Raw genomic sequence first — 15,407 nt, forward strand, 5'->3', positions numbered from 1 at the left:
AAGACTTTCAACAGACGTTCGGTTCTTAACGTACATAAGAGAGTCCATACTGGAGAAAAGCCATATGAATGTAATGAATGTGGAAAAACCTTTTGTCGGAGCTCCACACTAAGCCAACACCAGAGAATTCACACTGGAGAGAAACCTTATCAATGTAATATATGTGGGAAAACCTTCAGGTGCAGTCCGTATCTTACTGTACATCAGAGAGTTCATACCGAAGAGAAACCATATGAATGTAATGAGTGTGGAAAAGCCTTCAGTTTGAGCTCTAGGCTCCTCCGACACCAGAAAATTCATACTTCAGAGAAGTTTACTGCTTTATAAATTCCATGATGTCAGGGACTATATCTCTCAGTTCTGAGAGGTACAGAATATAATAGTATCCTGCACAGATTAGTGGCTCAGCTAATTTTAACTGTTTTAAATGTGGAAAATCCCTGAATCAACTTCAACCTCATTAGTGAGAGGAACTTTGGGAACCGATAAAACATTTTGTTGCTATATTTTCTTTTTACATTACATATATTTACAGATTATGCCCACTTTGTAAGAAGTTTCTTGTAACAAAGTAAAATAGTTAAGTAAAATTAATGTGATAGTGACCTCAACTGAATATTTATGCAACATTTCACATCTGCAACACTCTTTCACCTCTTTATTAAGAAAAAAAATAGAAAAAGGTTTTCACTCCCTCCTACCCCCAATAATAAAAAAGGAAAAAATAAAAAAGGAGAAAAATGAAATTTCTTGTAACAAATATGCATAGTTCAATAAATCACATCCCCCCAGTGGCTGTACAACAAAATATGTATCCTAAATCCATCATCTCTAATGGATAGAATGTTTTAACAATGTTTCTCTGGAATTATGAATAGTCATTGTATTGACCATAATTCTTAGAGTGTGTTTTATAATATTATTATAATGTAAATTGTTCTCCTGGTTTTCCTCATTTCATCCTTTATTAGTTTATAAAGGGCATCGAAATTCTTCATTTTTATAATATCGATGTTAAAAATTGGTCCTGTTTCTTCTTACTTCATTCTGCATCAATTCATAAAGTCTGTGTCTTTTAAAAATCATCTGTTTCCTCATTTCTTACAGCATAATAGCACTCTATCACATTCATGAATCAAAACTTAAACAGGCATTCCTCCATTCTCTTAGTTTACAATTTTTTGCCACTACAAAAATTACCCATCAGATCTATGGATAGGAGGAAAGTTCATGACCAAATAAGAGAGAGGATCATAAAAGATAAAATGGATAGTTTTGATTATGTGAAGTTAAAAAGATTTTGCACAAACAAATCTAATAAGGTTGAGATAAAAAAGGACACAATGGGGAAAAGTCTTTGCAGAAGGTTTCTGATAAAATTCCCAAAGGAATAAGGAACTCATTCAAATTTATAAGAAAAAAGAGCCATTCCCCTTCTGACAGTTGAAGATGAACAGATAGTACTCAAAGGAAGAAACCTATCTATATCTATATAGATAGCCTGTAGGCTATTTATAGCCATATGGGGAAAAAAGGCTCCAAATCACTACTAATTAGAGTAATGCAAATTAAATTCCAAGATTACACCTCACGCTTGTCAATAGGGAAATGATAAAATGTTGGAGGGGCTGTGGGATAACAGGCATATTGATGTACTGTTAGTGGAATTTGGAATTATAAACAAAAAATTACTACCCTATAGTGCCTTTTGACCTTGAACTATGCCCCTACGAGTCTATTTGGAAGAGATCAGAGAAAGAGGAAATGTGTGCAGAAATAATTTTTAACCATGAGGAAATTAATTCTTGGCTATAGCGGAAAAATGTCCAAGTCAGTTTGTATATGTAAAGATTATTGGGAAGTGAGAACTTTTCTTTTTGTTTTTTTTATAACTAATTTTAAAAATTTACCTTCTACTGGTGTGTATATTCTAGTCCAGGGCTGTCCAACCTTAGGTTTTTATTAAAACAATAGACAACATATTTTGATTTGCCATTTTAGTGAGAGCTCTGCGGTAGCTTGGCTTTGTTTACTAAAGCATTTATGTAAATTTCTATGCTTGTAGGCACGCCGCATTTTGGACAGCCCTGTTCTAGTGCAGCAGATATTTTAAAAAACAAAATAAGGAAATAAGTAAAGCAGTCATGCAAGATGAAACAAATCCTAAATGGTTGTACATGTGTCTGTAAAATTGCTATTTGTTATCCCTATCCAAAAGACGTGTCTATTGAATTTAGCATAATCGTAACCAAATCATCCTCATTTTAGTGATCCTTTTAGATCTTTACTGTGTGTAAAACATGAATTTGTTGCTGTTGTCTTTAATTCCATAATTGTAGTCGATGTGTTTTTTTAGGACATTGGGCTTAGTCTACTAAGATTAAATTCAGTAGAGATAAATATGAAGTCTTGAGAGGTAGTGTGGTATATAGTAGGTAGAAGGTTGGCCTTGGAGTAAGGGAAACTTAGTTTCGAGTCTTGCCTGTCACATATTAGCATTGCAACTAGTTATCTGTTCCCTAGCTATTTTTTTTTATTGTTATAGATCAGATGTGGTCATTGGGAGTTTCCATACCAGGGGATGATATTGATGAAATCACAGGTCTGCCTCTTTAACTCCCCTCCCACACACATATACGCACATCTAAACGTGGGTTCAAAAATAATTTCCCAATTAAAAGATAGGTATGAATGAATAGATAACTTTTTTCTCTGAAAAAGTCCTGGTGGTTTTAGTCAATATGAGTCAATATGTCAATATTAGTGTTTCAGTGTGAGAACACCACCCCTGAATGCCTCTCTTCAATAATAAGTAACACAAATAGCATACTTTCAGTGCATCCTCTTTCTCCATGAAGTTCACTACCCCACACACTTACAACTCAGCACTTTATCACAATAAACAGCTTTGGTGAAGGTCATGTGGAGATATGTACACGTTAGAAATGTTACATTTTATATTCATTCAATAATTGAGTGTCATCCTTGCCCAAGGGAAGTACACCAGCACTACTGGGCCACATGACAAGCATCCTTGCCTGTCACACTCATGGTATTCTATCTGATTGGCCATTGGCACTTTTGGATATTCAGTCTTGTTCTGTGTGGGAGTATGTATCCTTGGTCCTACTGATCTGAAGTCCCATTTCTGGGCCCATGGATGACCTAAGCCAATAGAGATGTCTTCAAACCCTGAGGAATCAGGCTTTTTGGTTGAAGGATTAAAGGGATGGCTGTGCAAATCTCTTTTGAGAGTTTTCTCAATCATTTAAGATTCCCCAATCAGAGAATCCTTAGGATATATGCAAGGAATGTTAGTAGATTGTAAACTCCATGAGGGCAAGAACCATCGCCTAACTTTATATCTCCTTCAGCATCAAGAACAATGAACTCCATACAGTTGGTGTTTTAATAAATGTTTTGATCATGACATCAATTGTGCTTTACCTGCAAAAATATTAATTGACCAGAACAATATTAATTTTGCCCTTAAAGAACTTGGCCATGGAAACCTTTTGTTCCCCATGAATTTAAAAGATGGTTGGTGCCTTTAGTGATGATGAGGAAATTTGGAATAAATGACTACCTATTGGGAAAGATAGTCACACTTTAAGTGCTGGGGTGTATACAAAGGGGAATGTTCTTTATATTAGTGAATGTTCTAGTCTGTTAAGGGTGTTTAGAATTAGGACTGGTAGATCAGGGGAATGCAATAAATATATTCTGCCTAGATTTTAACGGAGCATTTGGTAAAGTATCCCATATTATTCTTTTGGAGAATAAGGGATGTGGACCAGATGATAATACAGTTAGATGGATTCTGAGCTGGTTGAATAGCCTGACTCAAAGAGAATCATTGATGGTACAGTGTCAACTTGGCAAGGATCTGTGATTAGCCCTTTGCTGCTTTTAATCAATGGCTTCGATAAAGGTATAGGTGATAATGATAATAATAATAATAATAGCCATCATTTATATACCATTTACTATGTCCCAGACTCTGTGCTAAGCTCTTTATGCTAATATTTCATTTGACCCTCACAACAACCCTTGGAAGTCGTACTGTTATCCCCATTTTACGGCAAGGAAACAAACAGAGGTGAAATAAATTGCCTAGGGTCATTTAGCTAGTCAGCATCTGAGGCCATATTTGAACTCAGGTCTATCCTGATTCCAGGCCCAGTGCTCTACCTCCTGTGCCACCAGCTGCACCATGGAACACACATCAAATTTGCAGATGAAACAAAGCCAGAAGGGTTAATTAAAACATCAGAAGATAGAGTCGGGATCCAAAAATAATTGGCTAGAACATCTCATTGAATTTAATAAGATAAAATTAAATGGGGATAAATATAAAGTATTATATTTGTATTTAAAAAAAGCCACTTTCGCAAGTACAGGATGAAGGAGACAGTGTGACAGGACTTTGAAAAAGGTGTAGGGGTCTAAGTGAACTATAAAAACATGAGTCCACAGTGTGAAAAAGTTAATGAAATTTTGGGTTGCACTAGAAGGCATAACATTCAGGAATAAAGTAGTGATGATCCCTCTATACTCTGACCTGGTGATACCACATGTGGAGTACCATATATTTAAGTTCTGGTTGCCACAGTTTAAGGATACTGATAATTGGAAGTCTTCAAGCAGAGATTAGATAAGTACTTGTTATAGTAGGAGATCCTTTTGAAAATGGGTTGGCTTAAATGACTGCTGAGGTCCCTTTCAATTCTTAAAATTGTTCTGTATAAACAGGTCTTTTCTTGCTATTGATAGTCTTGGATTACATTCTCAGTAATGTGATCTTTGTTTTCAAAGGGAACAATTGAGTAACTTTCACAATTCTGAATTATTTCCAGGACAATTGAACCAACTTACCATTATACCAGTAGTGAAGGGGCATTCTTGTCCTTGCACAGCATCAACAATGAATTTCCCATCTTTTAGCATCTTTGCTTGTTTAATGGCTTGTTTTTAACATCAGGGCTGTTTTTATTTACATTCTTATTGATTTTGGATTTTTCTGTATGGTTGTTGATATTTTGTATGTCTGATTTTTGAAAAGTGTTTGTTCTTGTCCTATAACCAAATGATCTTTTTTCAAGTAAGCAAGAAGTTTGCAGAGACCTGAAGAGAGCATGCTGATTTTGTCTTTTTATGAGGAATAAATGACCAGTGTATACACTCACTATACATGTTGCTCTCTCTACTAGGGGAAAAACCAGAAGGGCAGGAGAAATGCATCTCAGTTCTCCAAGATAACCAAAAGAATGCAGTGTTCCTTAATATAATGAAAGAAGTGCTTCAAGGAAAAAATGAAGGAAAGGGAAGTTTAGGGGCAAAAAGGGAATTCTAACCTTTGTCAGAGAGTTGAAGTGTGGTAGAATGTGATTCACAAAGGGAAGGGAAGAAGGACCATTGAATATTTGGAACTCTTGTTTCAAGGAATGATATTGTGGCCCTACATATGCCACCATGTGAGTGGTTATCTGTTTAATGATCAGAGAAAGAAGAAACTAGTTGTGGTAGTTGACGAATCCCTCCTAAGGGGTAATGGTAGATATTTTATGCCTAACATATTCAGTAGTGACTTTTTTCTAGACATGTATTCAGGACATGATACAATCTCCCCTGTTAAACCTGGTGACCTCTATCTCATTCTAGTGGTTCACATGGGAACAAATTGTACAACTAATAAAAATGTAGGAAGGATTGCTAAGGAATATGAAGCACTAAAGAAAGTAGCAATATAGGTGCTATTTTTGTCGCTGCTACTGTTTAAAAAGTAGGAGATTTAGAAGAGAAAGGCAGATTTTGGGAGACGGTATGTGAAAATGAAACTTGGTTTTCTGGGCTAATAAATGTTTATTAAGTACCTACTATTTGCCAGCTACTGTGCTAAGCATTGGAGATACAAAAAGAGGCAAAAGACAGTTCCTGCCCTCAAGGAGCTCACAATCTAATGGGGGAGACAAAAAACAAACAAAACATATATGTGTGTGTGTATATAATATATGCATGTATGTATATGTATGTGTGTGTATAAATATATATGTACATATATATATATATATATATATATATTTAAGCTATGTACAGGCTAAGTAGGAAATAATTAGAAGAGGGAAGGCACAAGAACTAAGTGGGGTTAGAAAAAGCTTCCTGTAGAAGATAAGACTTCAGTTTGCTACTTGAAGGAAGCCAAGGAAGCCAATGGGTGAGGATGAGATAGGAGAGCATTCCAGGCATCCAAGACAGCAAGAGAAAATACTTGGAGCCTGGAGATGAAATTTATTTTTCAGGGAATAGTGAGGAGACCAGTGTCACTAGATTGAAAAATACATGGTGGGGAATAAGGTATAAGAAGACTGGAGAGGTAGGAGGGGGCTAGTTATAAAGGGCTTTGAACCCCAAATAGGATTTTGTATTTGACCCTGGAGTTTGTTGAATAGGGGGATGATGTAGACCTGCACCTTAGGGAGCCCACTTTGGTTGCTGAATGGAAGATGGATTGTAGTAGGGAAATATTTGTGGCAATCTGACCCACCAGTAGGCTACTGCAGTAGTCCAAAGTGAGGTCTTGCAAGAGGGTGGTGGCAGTATCAGAGGAGAGAAGGGGCATAGTGGAGAGAAGCTGCAAAGCTAAAGCCGACAGGCCTTGACAAGAGATTGGATATGAATGGTAGGAGATAATGAGGTGTCAAGGCTGACACCTTGGTTTCAAGCTTGAGCAACCGAGAGGATGGTGTTCTCCTTGACAGTAATAAGGAAGTTAGAAAGTGGGGGAGGATTTAGAAAGAAAGAATGAATTCTGTTTTGGACATGTTGAGTTTAAATGTCTAGTGGACATCCGGTTTGAGATGTATGAAAAGTAGTTGGAGATGAGAGATTGGAGGTCAGCAGAGAGGTTAGGGCAGAATAGGTAGATTTGAGAATCATCAGCACAGAGAAATCCATGGAACCTGATGAGAAATCACTAAGTGATCACTAATCACTAAGATGAGAATCGCTAAGTGAATTAGTGTAGCAAGAGAAGAGAAGAGGGCCCAGGACAGAACCCTGTGGGATACCTATGGTTAGAGGGTATGATATGGAAGAGGATCCTGCAGAGGAGACTGAGGTATGGTCAGAAAGGAGGAACACTAGGAAAGAATGGTGTCCAGAAAACTTAGAGAGAAGACAGTATCAAGGAAAGAAGGCAGTCAACAAGAATATCAAGAAGAATAGGTTTGAGAAAAGGCCATTGGATTTGACAATTAAGAGATTATTGGTGATTTTGTAAAGAACCATTCCCATGGAATAATGAGGTCAGAAGCCAGATTATAAGTGGTTAAGAGAGTGATAGAAGACAAAGTGGAGGCACTTACTGCAGACAGCCTTTTCAAAGTGTTTCAAGAGCAGAATTGATATACTATGTTGAGTTAGTGGGGATGAAAGGATCAAATGAAGTGTTTTTGAGGATGGGGAAAGACATGAGCATGTTCGTAGGCAGTAGAGAAAGCCAATAGGGAGAGGCTGAAGATAAATAATGGTGGGGATGATAGAGGGAGGAATCTGTCAGGGGATGGAATAGAATGGAATCACTAGTGCGGGTAGGGGGATTAGCCTTGGTAAGGAGTAAGGCCACTTCATGTGAGACGGGTGAAGGAGGAGAGAGTGGCAGAAGGCATTTGAGATGAAGAAACAAAAGGGAGTTCACAATGAATAGCCTCAATTTTTTTTTTCCTGTTAAATATAAAGCAAGGTTCTCAGCTGAAGGGTGGGGATGGGGGGAGCCATAGGAGGTTTGGAGAAGGTTGAAAAGGGTTGTAAGAGTTTCTGTGGAGAATGGGATAATGAGTTGATAAGGTGTATCAGTAAGGCAATAATAACAATGTAGATGATAATTGTCAAAATGCCTATGTAGTTCTACATCACAAAATATGAGAGACTCTTCATAAAGAAGGTAGAAGTATAACATTTATTCAGGCACCAGAGAACCATATCCCATAACCAAATGTTCAGCTCCCACAGCCAGTTAGCCCACTTTGTCATAACAGCAAGGAACCCAAAACATGATATCACAACATGGAGCCCCGCCATCCCAAAACCTCTTCGACCCCCTGCTGGATCTTCCCCAAACACAAACTCACAGTACAGTTAAGTCAGCCTGTTTAGTTCTAACCAACATGAGGGTGGCCATTAGCAGCTATAACTTCTCTCTCTCTCACCCTCTCTCAATGCTCTCATGCTGTCTCTTTCTCTCCTCCCACCACATGTGACTTAGGCTTCCTGTGATGTAAGCAGGTCACATGGCCTATTAATGGGTAGGAAAGATCTTCAAACTAAATTGCTACTACATAAGGGAGGTGTAGAAAGATTGCCTAGCAGCAGTGAGGGCCCAGTTGAGGTTGTATAACTTTAATTTGTGGTCAGTCCTGTTAGAATGGTTGCATGATTTTCTCCACCATTGTTTAGCAGAACGTGTATAGGAGCAAAGGGAGTGCATTGTGGAAATTATTAAAGATTGAGGCTTGGCAGGGTGCAATTGGTGATGTGACAAGGGGATCAGGGACTTAAGAGGACAGTGGGGAATTGAACTGGTTTACTAAGGGGTCAAGATAGTAAAAGAGGAGAGAATGGCTAATGTAGGGGAGATGGCCTGGGAAAGAACTGAGGAGTTATGGCATCATGTGACAGCTAGGTGGAGAAGGGAGAGACATGAGGCAAGTAAACCTCGCAGCAGGCTATTGTAGTAGTCCAAGAATGAGGTGGTGGGGGCCTTCACCAGGGTGGTGGTATCAGAGGAGGGAAAGAGGGACATTAGAGAGCCCTGGCAATAGATTGGATAGGGATGGTGAGAGAGAATGCGGAGTCAAGGCTGCCTCCTAGGTTGCAAGCCTGAGGGAATGGTAAAATTGGAAAAGGCCTTAGTGATCATTTATCCAACCCCTTTTACAAGATAAGGAAACTGAGGCCCAGAGAAGGGAAGTGACATCAAAGGGCCTATAGCTGGTAAGTAGCCGAGAAAAGAATGGAATCTAGGTACTCTCCGTCCCAAGCTAGTGCTCTACCACTTGCTGCTTCTGGCAAGGTAGCTCCATAAAATGGTCAGTTGATGATGAGGAAGCTATGCCCAAGAATACAGCTAGATCCCAATTAGTGCAAATAAAGAATCCTCAGAAGTGGTTGCATGTATTAAAATTCATATTATTTAAAGTTATAATTACATGAAGTATGTAATTGGCTCTAACCCAGTGGCAATATGCAGTGTAAATCTGAACGTGACCACTTCAGGGGGGATTCTTTATTCACACTAGTTGGGACCTAGGTGTAAAAGGGCACAAAGGTTCCTAGTAGTATCTAGGTAGGGGAACTAAGGGGAAAGGTTTGTATGTGTGTTGAGTCATTATAAATGGTCTGACCTTTTGGGAGGAATAGGTTGATAAAGGCTGTCCAGTACTTGGTAGTGGAGAGTAGGGATTACAGGAACCGAAGAACTCCTGTGGAATTAAAACCTGTAGTGTAATAGGAAGAGTGCTGGATTTAGATCCAGAGGCCCTGGGAGTAAATCCCTACTACCATCTGCTAATATGTGACCTTTGAGAAGTAACTCAAATTCACTAGTCTTGGTCTCCACTATAAACTAAGGGTTAGACTAGATCTATAAGGCCCTTCCTGACTTGAAATCTGTGGTCTTATGAAAAATTTGCCAAAGGAGAGGATGTTTAATCTTGTCCAAAGTAGCAGACAGAATGGGAGAATGAGAACCAAAGGAGCAGGGTTTGAGTCACCAAATCTCAGAGCTGAAAGACAGCTCAGAGAACATCTAACAACTCACACTTTAACAGGACTCCTCTCTATAGTATCCCTACTAAGCCACTTTCCATTTGAAGACCTCCAGTGAAGAGAAACTTACTGTCTCTGGATAGTTCTAATTAATTATCTGTTCTTGGATGGAGGTAGGGTGAGGAATGACTGAAGTTACAAAAACTTGGATGACTGGCAGGATATTGGTACATTTGAAAGAAGTAGTGAAGTTCAGAATTGGGATAGGTTTGTGGGTGCAAGATAATCAGTTCCGTTTTGTTTACATAGAATTCTTGATGCCTTTGGTACATTCGGGAAGAAGTGTCTTATCAGTAATTTGGTGATGTATGACTGTAGTTCTGAAGAGCACTGGTTTGCAAACCCTTGTTCAAAGTGGCTGGCTGGCTTCAGGTTCAAGTGGAAGAGTTCACCCTAGTTTCTTTCTTCTCCATGAATCTGTTGGCTTCACCCAATTACTGACATAACGGGCAACTGAGATTGGTCAGTGACAGCCCAGTGCTTCTGAACAGTGAAGCATGCTTTGCCTAATGCAATATGGACTTGAACATACATAGGTATTTCCTGGCACATGAAAAAGAGGAGCCTTCTAATTGGCTGCTGAACTGAAACCAAGTATTATCAATTGATTACTAAGCTAGAACCAACATTCACAAGGAACTAACTGGGCAAGGTACTCCCTCGTTTTTCCCTGGCTGTTAATCAGTACATGGTATAAGCTTTTAGGTGGGGAAAGAGGCCTTGAGTCTTAATCTTTCCCACCTGGGCCCACAGATGGCCACGAGTATGACTTCTGATCCTTACCGTGTTATATTTGTTCTTTCCTGCCCTCAGCTGAAGTATTGGACTAGGCTGTCACTTGGTGAATTTTGAAAGGATAGAATAACAAACTCCAGAATTCAGGGAGCTGGAATCCATGTTGGGGCTAACCAGAAGCTGAGAACGGGTGAGGTAGTGGCAATATCTCTGCTTACCCCAGCCCAGTGGTAGCTAAAACAGACACTCCACCAGCAGCTCTACAGCATTTGGAAGTGAACTTAGTGGAGCAAATGCTTTGTAGAAACCGATTGGAGTCCACCCTCCCCAGGGCCTGAGCTAGGCTAGGGCAGTGTTTACAAACATTCTATTCTACATTCTAAACTACAGTTCTATTCTTCCTATGTCTTCTCAATAAATACCTTTGTAAAAGTTAATGTTAATTGGTTAAATGAAACCGGGACTTTAATGAATGGTGGTTAACATGGAGAGAACATAATGGATTGGGGTCTTGGGACTGATTTCATTAGAGAAGAATCACCCTGGCTCTTCAGGTATGCTCCTGGAATTGTAAGGGCTTGATCTGAGCATCCTGACTCAGCAATCTGAGTATGAGTTGGAAGGAGGATCTCCAGAGCTTTATAAGGCTCACACTGGAGTTTGTACCGGTTTCCCTAGTGTGAGCTTCTCTCCCCTTTTTTTGCTTCTTTTACAAGTGTAACTTTTACAGCTTTCCTAGTTTGCTTCTTCTACCTACCTCTGGCTTTTCTCTTAGTGCATTTCTCAACTAGGTAAGGGAGCTTACCTTATCACTAGTTTGGGGGATTTTTTTTTTTAGCTATTTGATGAAATCTATGTGGGAGAGCTCAGCTTCTTTTTCATAACATCATCTGAACTGGTAGTTCTTACAATTCTCTAAATGTCCTGAATTAGTTCTGAGGAGCTTCAGGTTCAGGATTCAGCATGAATGAGTCTCTGACTACAATGGTGCTGACTTGTACCTTTACCAAAATCATCTAAGGGGATAGGTGCATAATTATCAAGGATACATAATGAAAGTATGATTCTGCTCCACATGCCTCCCTAGTTTCTCATGGAGGCAGAGCCTTAATCCTGATGATCAAATCAGAAGACCAATGATTTCCTCACAGACTGTTTTATCCTTCAAATGCTAGATGCCACAACAGCCTGGGGACCCTTGAATAACTGTCTGACAGAGAAGATTCCTTAGACACTTATCCAAACATGGCCATAAAAGCAAGTATTAAGATTGCAGTCTTAATGATCCTTTCAACCTTGCAGGGTGTCATAGGGAGAAACCTTACACTTCACCTTAGGGGTAGCTACCTTTTAGCAGACGGCAATTTCCCTTTTGGATACAAGAGGGTACTCAAAACCTCAGGAAGCCTTTGAAGCCTGAGCCACTTTTCCAACCACCACCAGTAGCACTTGTAGTTACAAAATATTTTTCTCCTTGTTCTCAGGTCACAGGCTAGGAGATAAAATCCTGATAAAATACTAAAATATGTAAATTATTATCTTTTGGTTCCAGCCTCCCAACCTTTTAAGTAGTCACTGTTAGTTATCTTCCTTTGGCACCCACAGATTTAGACATAGCATAGAAGTTCATTTCATCTTTATTTTTTAAAAAATTAAATTGATTTATTTTTAGTTTTCAACATTAGATTGAGTTCTAAATCTTTCCCCCAACCTATTCCACTGATTTACCACTGTATTTCTTAGCCAGTACCAAGTAGTTTTGATGATTGCTGCTTTATAATATAGTACATATAATACATATAAAATAATACATCATTTCACCTTTAATATACACAGAATAAGAAGTAAAAGGAAAATGTACCTATTCTCAAAGTTATGATAGTCATGGCTTTCTCTTCCTTTGGGGTCCATTTCCCACCTAGATTTTCAGTCTCTAAGCACTGACACCCAAGACATATGAAGAAATGGGAAGAAGGAAAAGGCTTTCCCTTCCTTTCAGGTATTAAAGAATATGGAGAGAGAAAGCACTTCACATGTCCCTGTCTTACCCGCCCCCTCCCCCGCACCAGGGACATGAGCAGGAGTCATCATAGTTTATTTAGCTGACTCTGGATTGCAGATAATGATGTCTACCTGCATAGCTTTGGCTTATCCTTGTTACCACAGAAGTTGCAGTGAAGGATAAAGTCTTAGACACTGCCAGTGTCTCTGATCTGATCTTCACGTCATTCTAAGTTTTACTATTACTGACTACTCACATAACTGTACCAAATTTTTGCATTACTCATTGCTTCCTTCTTGTGTATATTTCTTTATTGTTTTTTAAAAATCTCATTTAAATACCTTTTACATCACCTTTATTTCCAAATATATTTTTCCCCCTTCCAACACAGCACTCTAGATTTTTAAAAACATTTTTGTTGGAGAGTTCCCTGTACATCAATATGTCTTTTTAGGACTGTCCTCTCCTTTTTTCCTTTTAAAAAAGTGTATCATTATTTGTCAAAGTTCACTATTCGTTTTCTAACCAGTGAATGATGACAACTAAAATCACATTGCATGTGTCACTATTTCTTCATATTCAAGCTGAATCATGCATGAACTACTTACTAGATGAACATGTTTTCATCAAGTTTAACATCAGTTCAGAATTTTCAATCAGCTGAAAGCCAAATTTTAAAAAATCAACAATCGACAGGTTAAGAAACAAATATACCAATGATTCAATCCTACCATAACATATGGAAAGGCCATTGAAACGTCTCACATTGTAAATTTCTTCTTTGGTACTGTACTGTCAGGACATTTATGCTGTAGTACAAGTACTCCAGACAAATACTGTGTACTACACTACTGTTTTACCTGAAACAATTTTGAAATTGTTTGAAATTGAAACAGTTTGCTTCAATGTGAAACCACAGGATATACAAATACTCCTTTACAACCTCAACTAATATATGGCCTGCCGTTTAGGTTTCTTTTTCTCTGCCTTCCATTTTTTTAATATTGTCTTCCTAAGTCAAAGAGGTCATGCAGATGCAAGGAGGTCACTTCTCTTTAATCTGAACTGGTGCACGCTCTGGAGGAAGAATAGATTCCAAACGTTGCCAGCGTTCTGGAGGCCACAGAATATGGGTGGCATGAGCATGCAGAAGTCCAAGGGAAACTGGACCAAAAGCATTACTGTCAAAGCTGTGTCCATGATGATCACCTTCCACCCACATGTGGCCACGTGGGACCTTCACGTACTTATTCTTATGTCCCATTGTTTTGATAATGTCTCCTTCCAGAGCAATGACTCTTTTAATGATCTTCTGCTCTGGGTTTTTGGGAGATATCAATGACACGATATCGCCACGCTGCACTTCATAATTCCTAACTTTCCAGTGGTTCAAAAGCACTACATCAGACGAATGGCTTCCCCCAGGATTCAAAGAAGGCTGCATCGACGCTCCTTCCACTCTTGCTACACAGGCCACTTGATCTAAGAAAGTTACTGTTACAGGCACAGCAACAAAGAAACCTTTCAAAAAGGCCTTCACGTATCTTCTCCCAAAACCTTGTGCCGGCATCATATTCGTCCTCCTGCTCTTCCTTGGAAAGAAGGAGAAGTGGTTATTTTTATGCCCTTTCCCAGAACATAGCTCAGTCTTGGGGGTGGGGTGGGGATGGGATCTCACTTTCCCCTCTTCCTGTTTATCAGAATTGTTTTTCTTTGTGTCTTCAGAATTTCATTCTTGAGAGCTTTTCATTGCTCCTGGGTGACTTTGTAGAATTTTAGTTCATGGAATCCTGCCTATCCTTTCTCTGAAACCCTTTGTTATCTGCTTTCTCTAATCTAGAGCATCCATGGATTGTGCTCAATTTTGTCTTCTCTGTCACTGCCTCCCTGAAGTTCCCACCATGTCTACCCCAGCAAATGATTCTCTCTGTTGGTGAAAGTAAGGTCCAGAATATCAGTGTTCCTCCTTGGGTCCTCCAAATTTTGAATGTGAAATGATCATCGAGGCAAGCCAAGAAATTTGGGCAGGGAGGCCTCAGAGGCAGGTGGTTTTCAGCAGATTCTCATTCTTGATGCCTCTCTTCCCCCTCCTCCATTCTCCCCTTTCCCCATTTTTCCTCCCGCCTTCCTTTCTTCTCCCTCTTTTTTCTACCTCCCCTCTCCCCATTTTCTCTCTTCTCCCCCCCCCCCCCCCGTCCCGTTCCTCTTCTCTTCCTCCTCCCTTTTCACTCTCTGCCCTCTCCCCGCCTTTTTCTCTCTTCTCTCCCCCTTTTCTCTGCACTCCTCTCTTCTTTCCCGGCTCCTTTCTCTCTCCCCTCTCCTCTCTTCCTTTTCTCTTTCTTCTCCCCCCTTTCTCTCTCCTCTCTTCCCTCTTCTCTCCCCACTCCTCTCTTCTTTCCTTCTCCTCCTTTTCTCTCTCCTCTTCCCTCTTTACACGCCTGTCTCTCTCCTCTGCCCCTCTTTTCCTCCTCCCCCTCCCCTTCCTCTCTCTGGTCCCCTCAGTCGCCCTGGTCCCCCCACTCCCACTTAATTTTCCTACTTTGTGGGGTCCGTTCGCTCCCAGTGCCCTTCAGACCTCTAGAAGGTTTACCGAGGCGCCAAGTGCTCCGTGCTTCCCAGAGCGTCGCCGGAAGTGCGACGGGGGCGAGGCGGAAGAGGGGGAACACTTCCTGGCTGAGGCCGGGTTTGAGGAGTCGGGTTAGTGTGTGAGACCGGCAGGGTCTCTGGCCCCTGAACAGCCTACGCTCCATGTGCGGGAATCTGCTCTGCGCTGGCCGAGGAGGACGGGAGTTCCTGTCCCCGCTCAACTCCCTGGGTTCACACGACGCGACTTCCCGACTTCCGG

At 40.0% G+C, this 15,407-nt stretch overlaps 1 protein-coding gene across 3 annotated transcripts; it reads right to left on the bottom strand.

Annotated features, from left to right (window-relative positions):
• Positions 1-12,316: 12,316 nt before the first annotated feature.
• Positions 12,317-15,394, bottom strand: LOC118834496 (mitochondrial inner membrane protease subunit 2). Of its 3 annotated transcripts, none has more exons than XM_036741941.1 (2): positions 15,153-15,394; positions 12,317-14,154 (listed from the first exon to the last, which is right to left on the bottom strand). In XM_036741941.1, the coding sequence occupies exon 2, from the start codon at positions 14,133-14,135 to the stop codon at positions 13,608-13,610; it is 528 nt and encodes a 175-aa protein (XP_036597836.1). In that variant the 5' UTR covers positions 14,136-14,154; positions 15,153-15,394; the 3' UTR covers positions 12,317-13,607. The 3 variants fall into 3 exon arrangements, with proteins under 3 accessions (XP_036597836.1, XP_036597837.1, XP_036597835.1); XM_036741942.1 differs by having other exon boundaries at positions 15,138-15,394; XM_036741940.1 differs by having other exon boundaries at positions 15,102-15,394.
• Between the last annotated feature and the right edge of the window lie 13 nt (positions 15,395-15,407).

The sequence above is a fragment of the Trichosurus vulpecula genome, chromosome 1 (assembly GCF_011100635.1).
Source record: "Trichosurus vulpecula isolate mTriVul1 chromosome 1, mTriVul1.pri, whole genome shotgun sequence".
Taxonomy (NCBI): Eukaryota; Metazoa; Chordata; class Mammalia; order Diprotodontia; family Phalangeridae; genus Trichosurus; species Trichosurus vulpecula.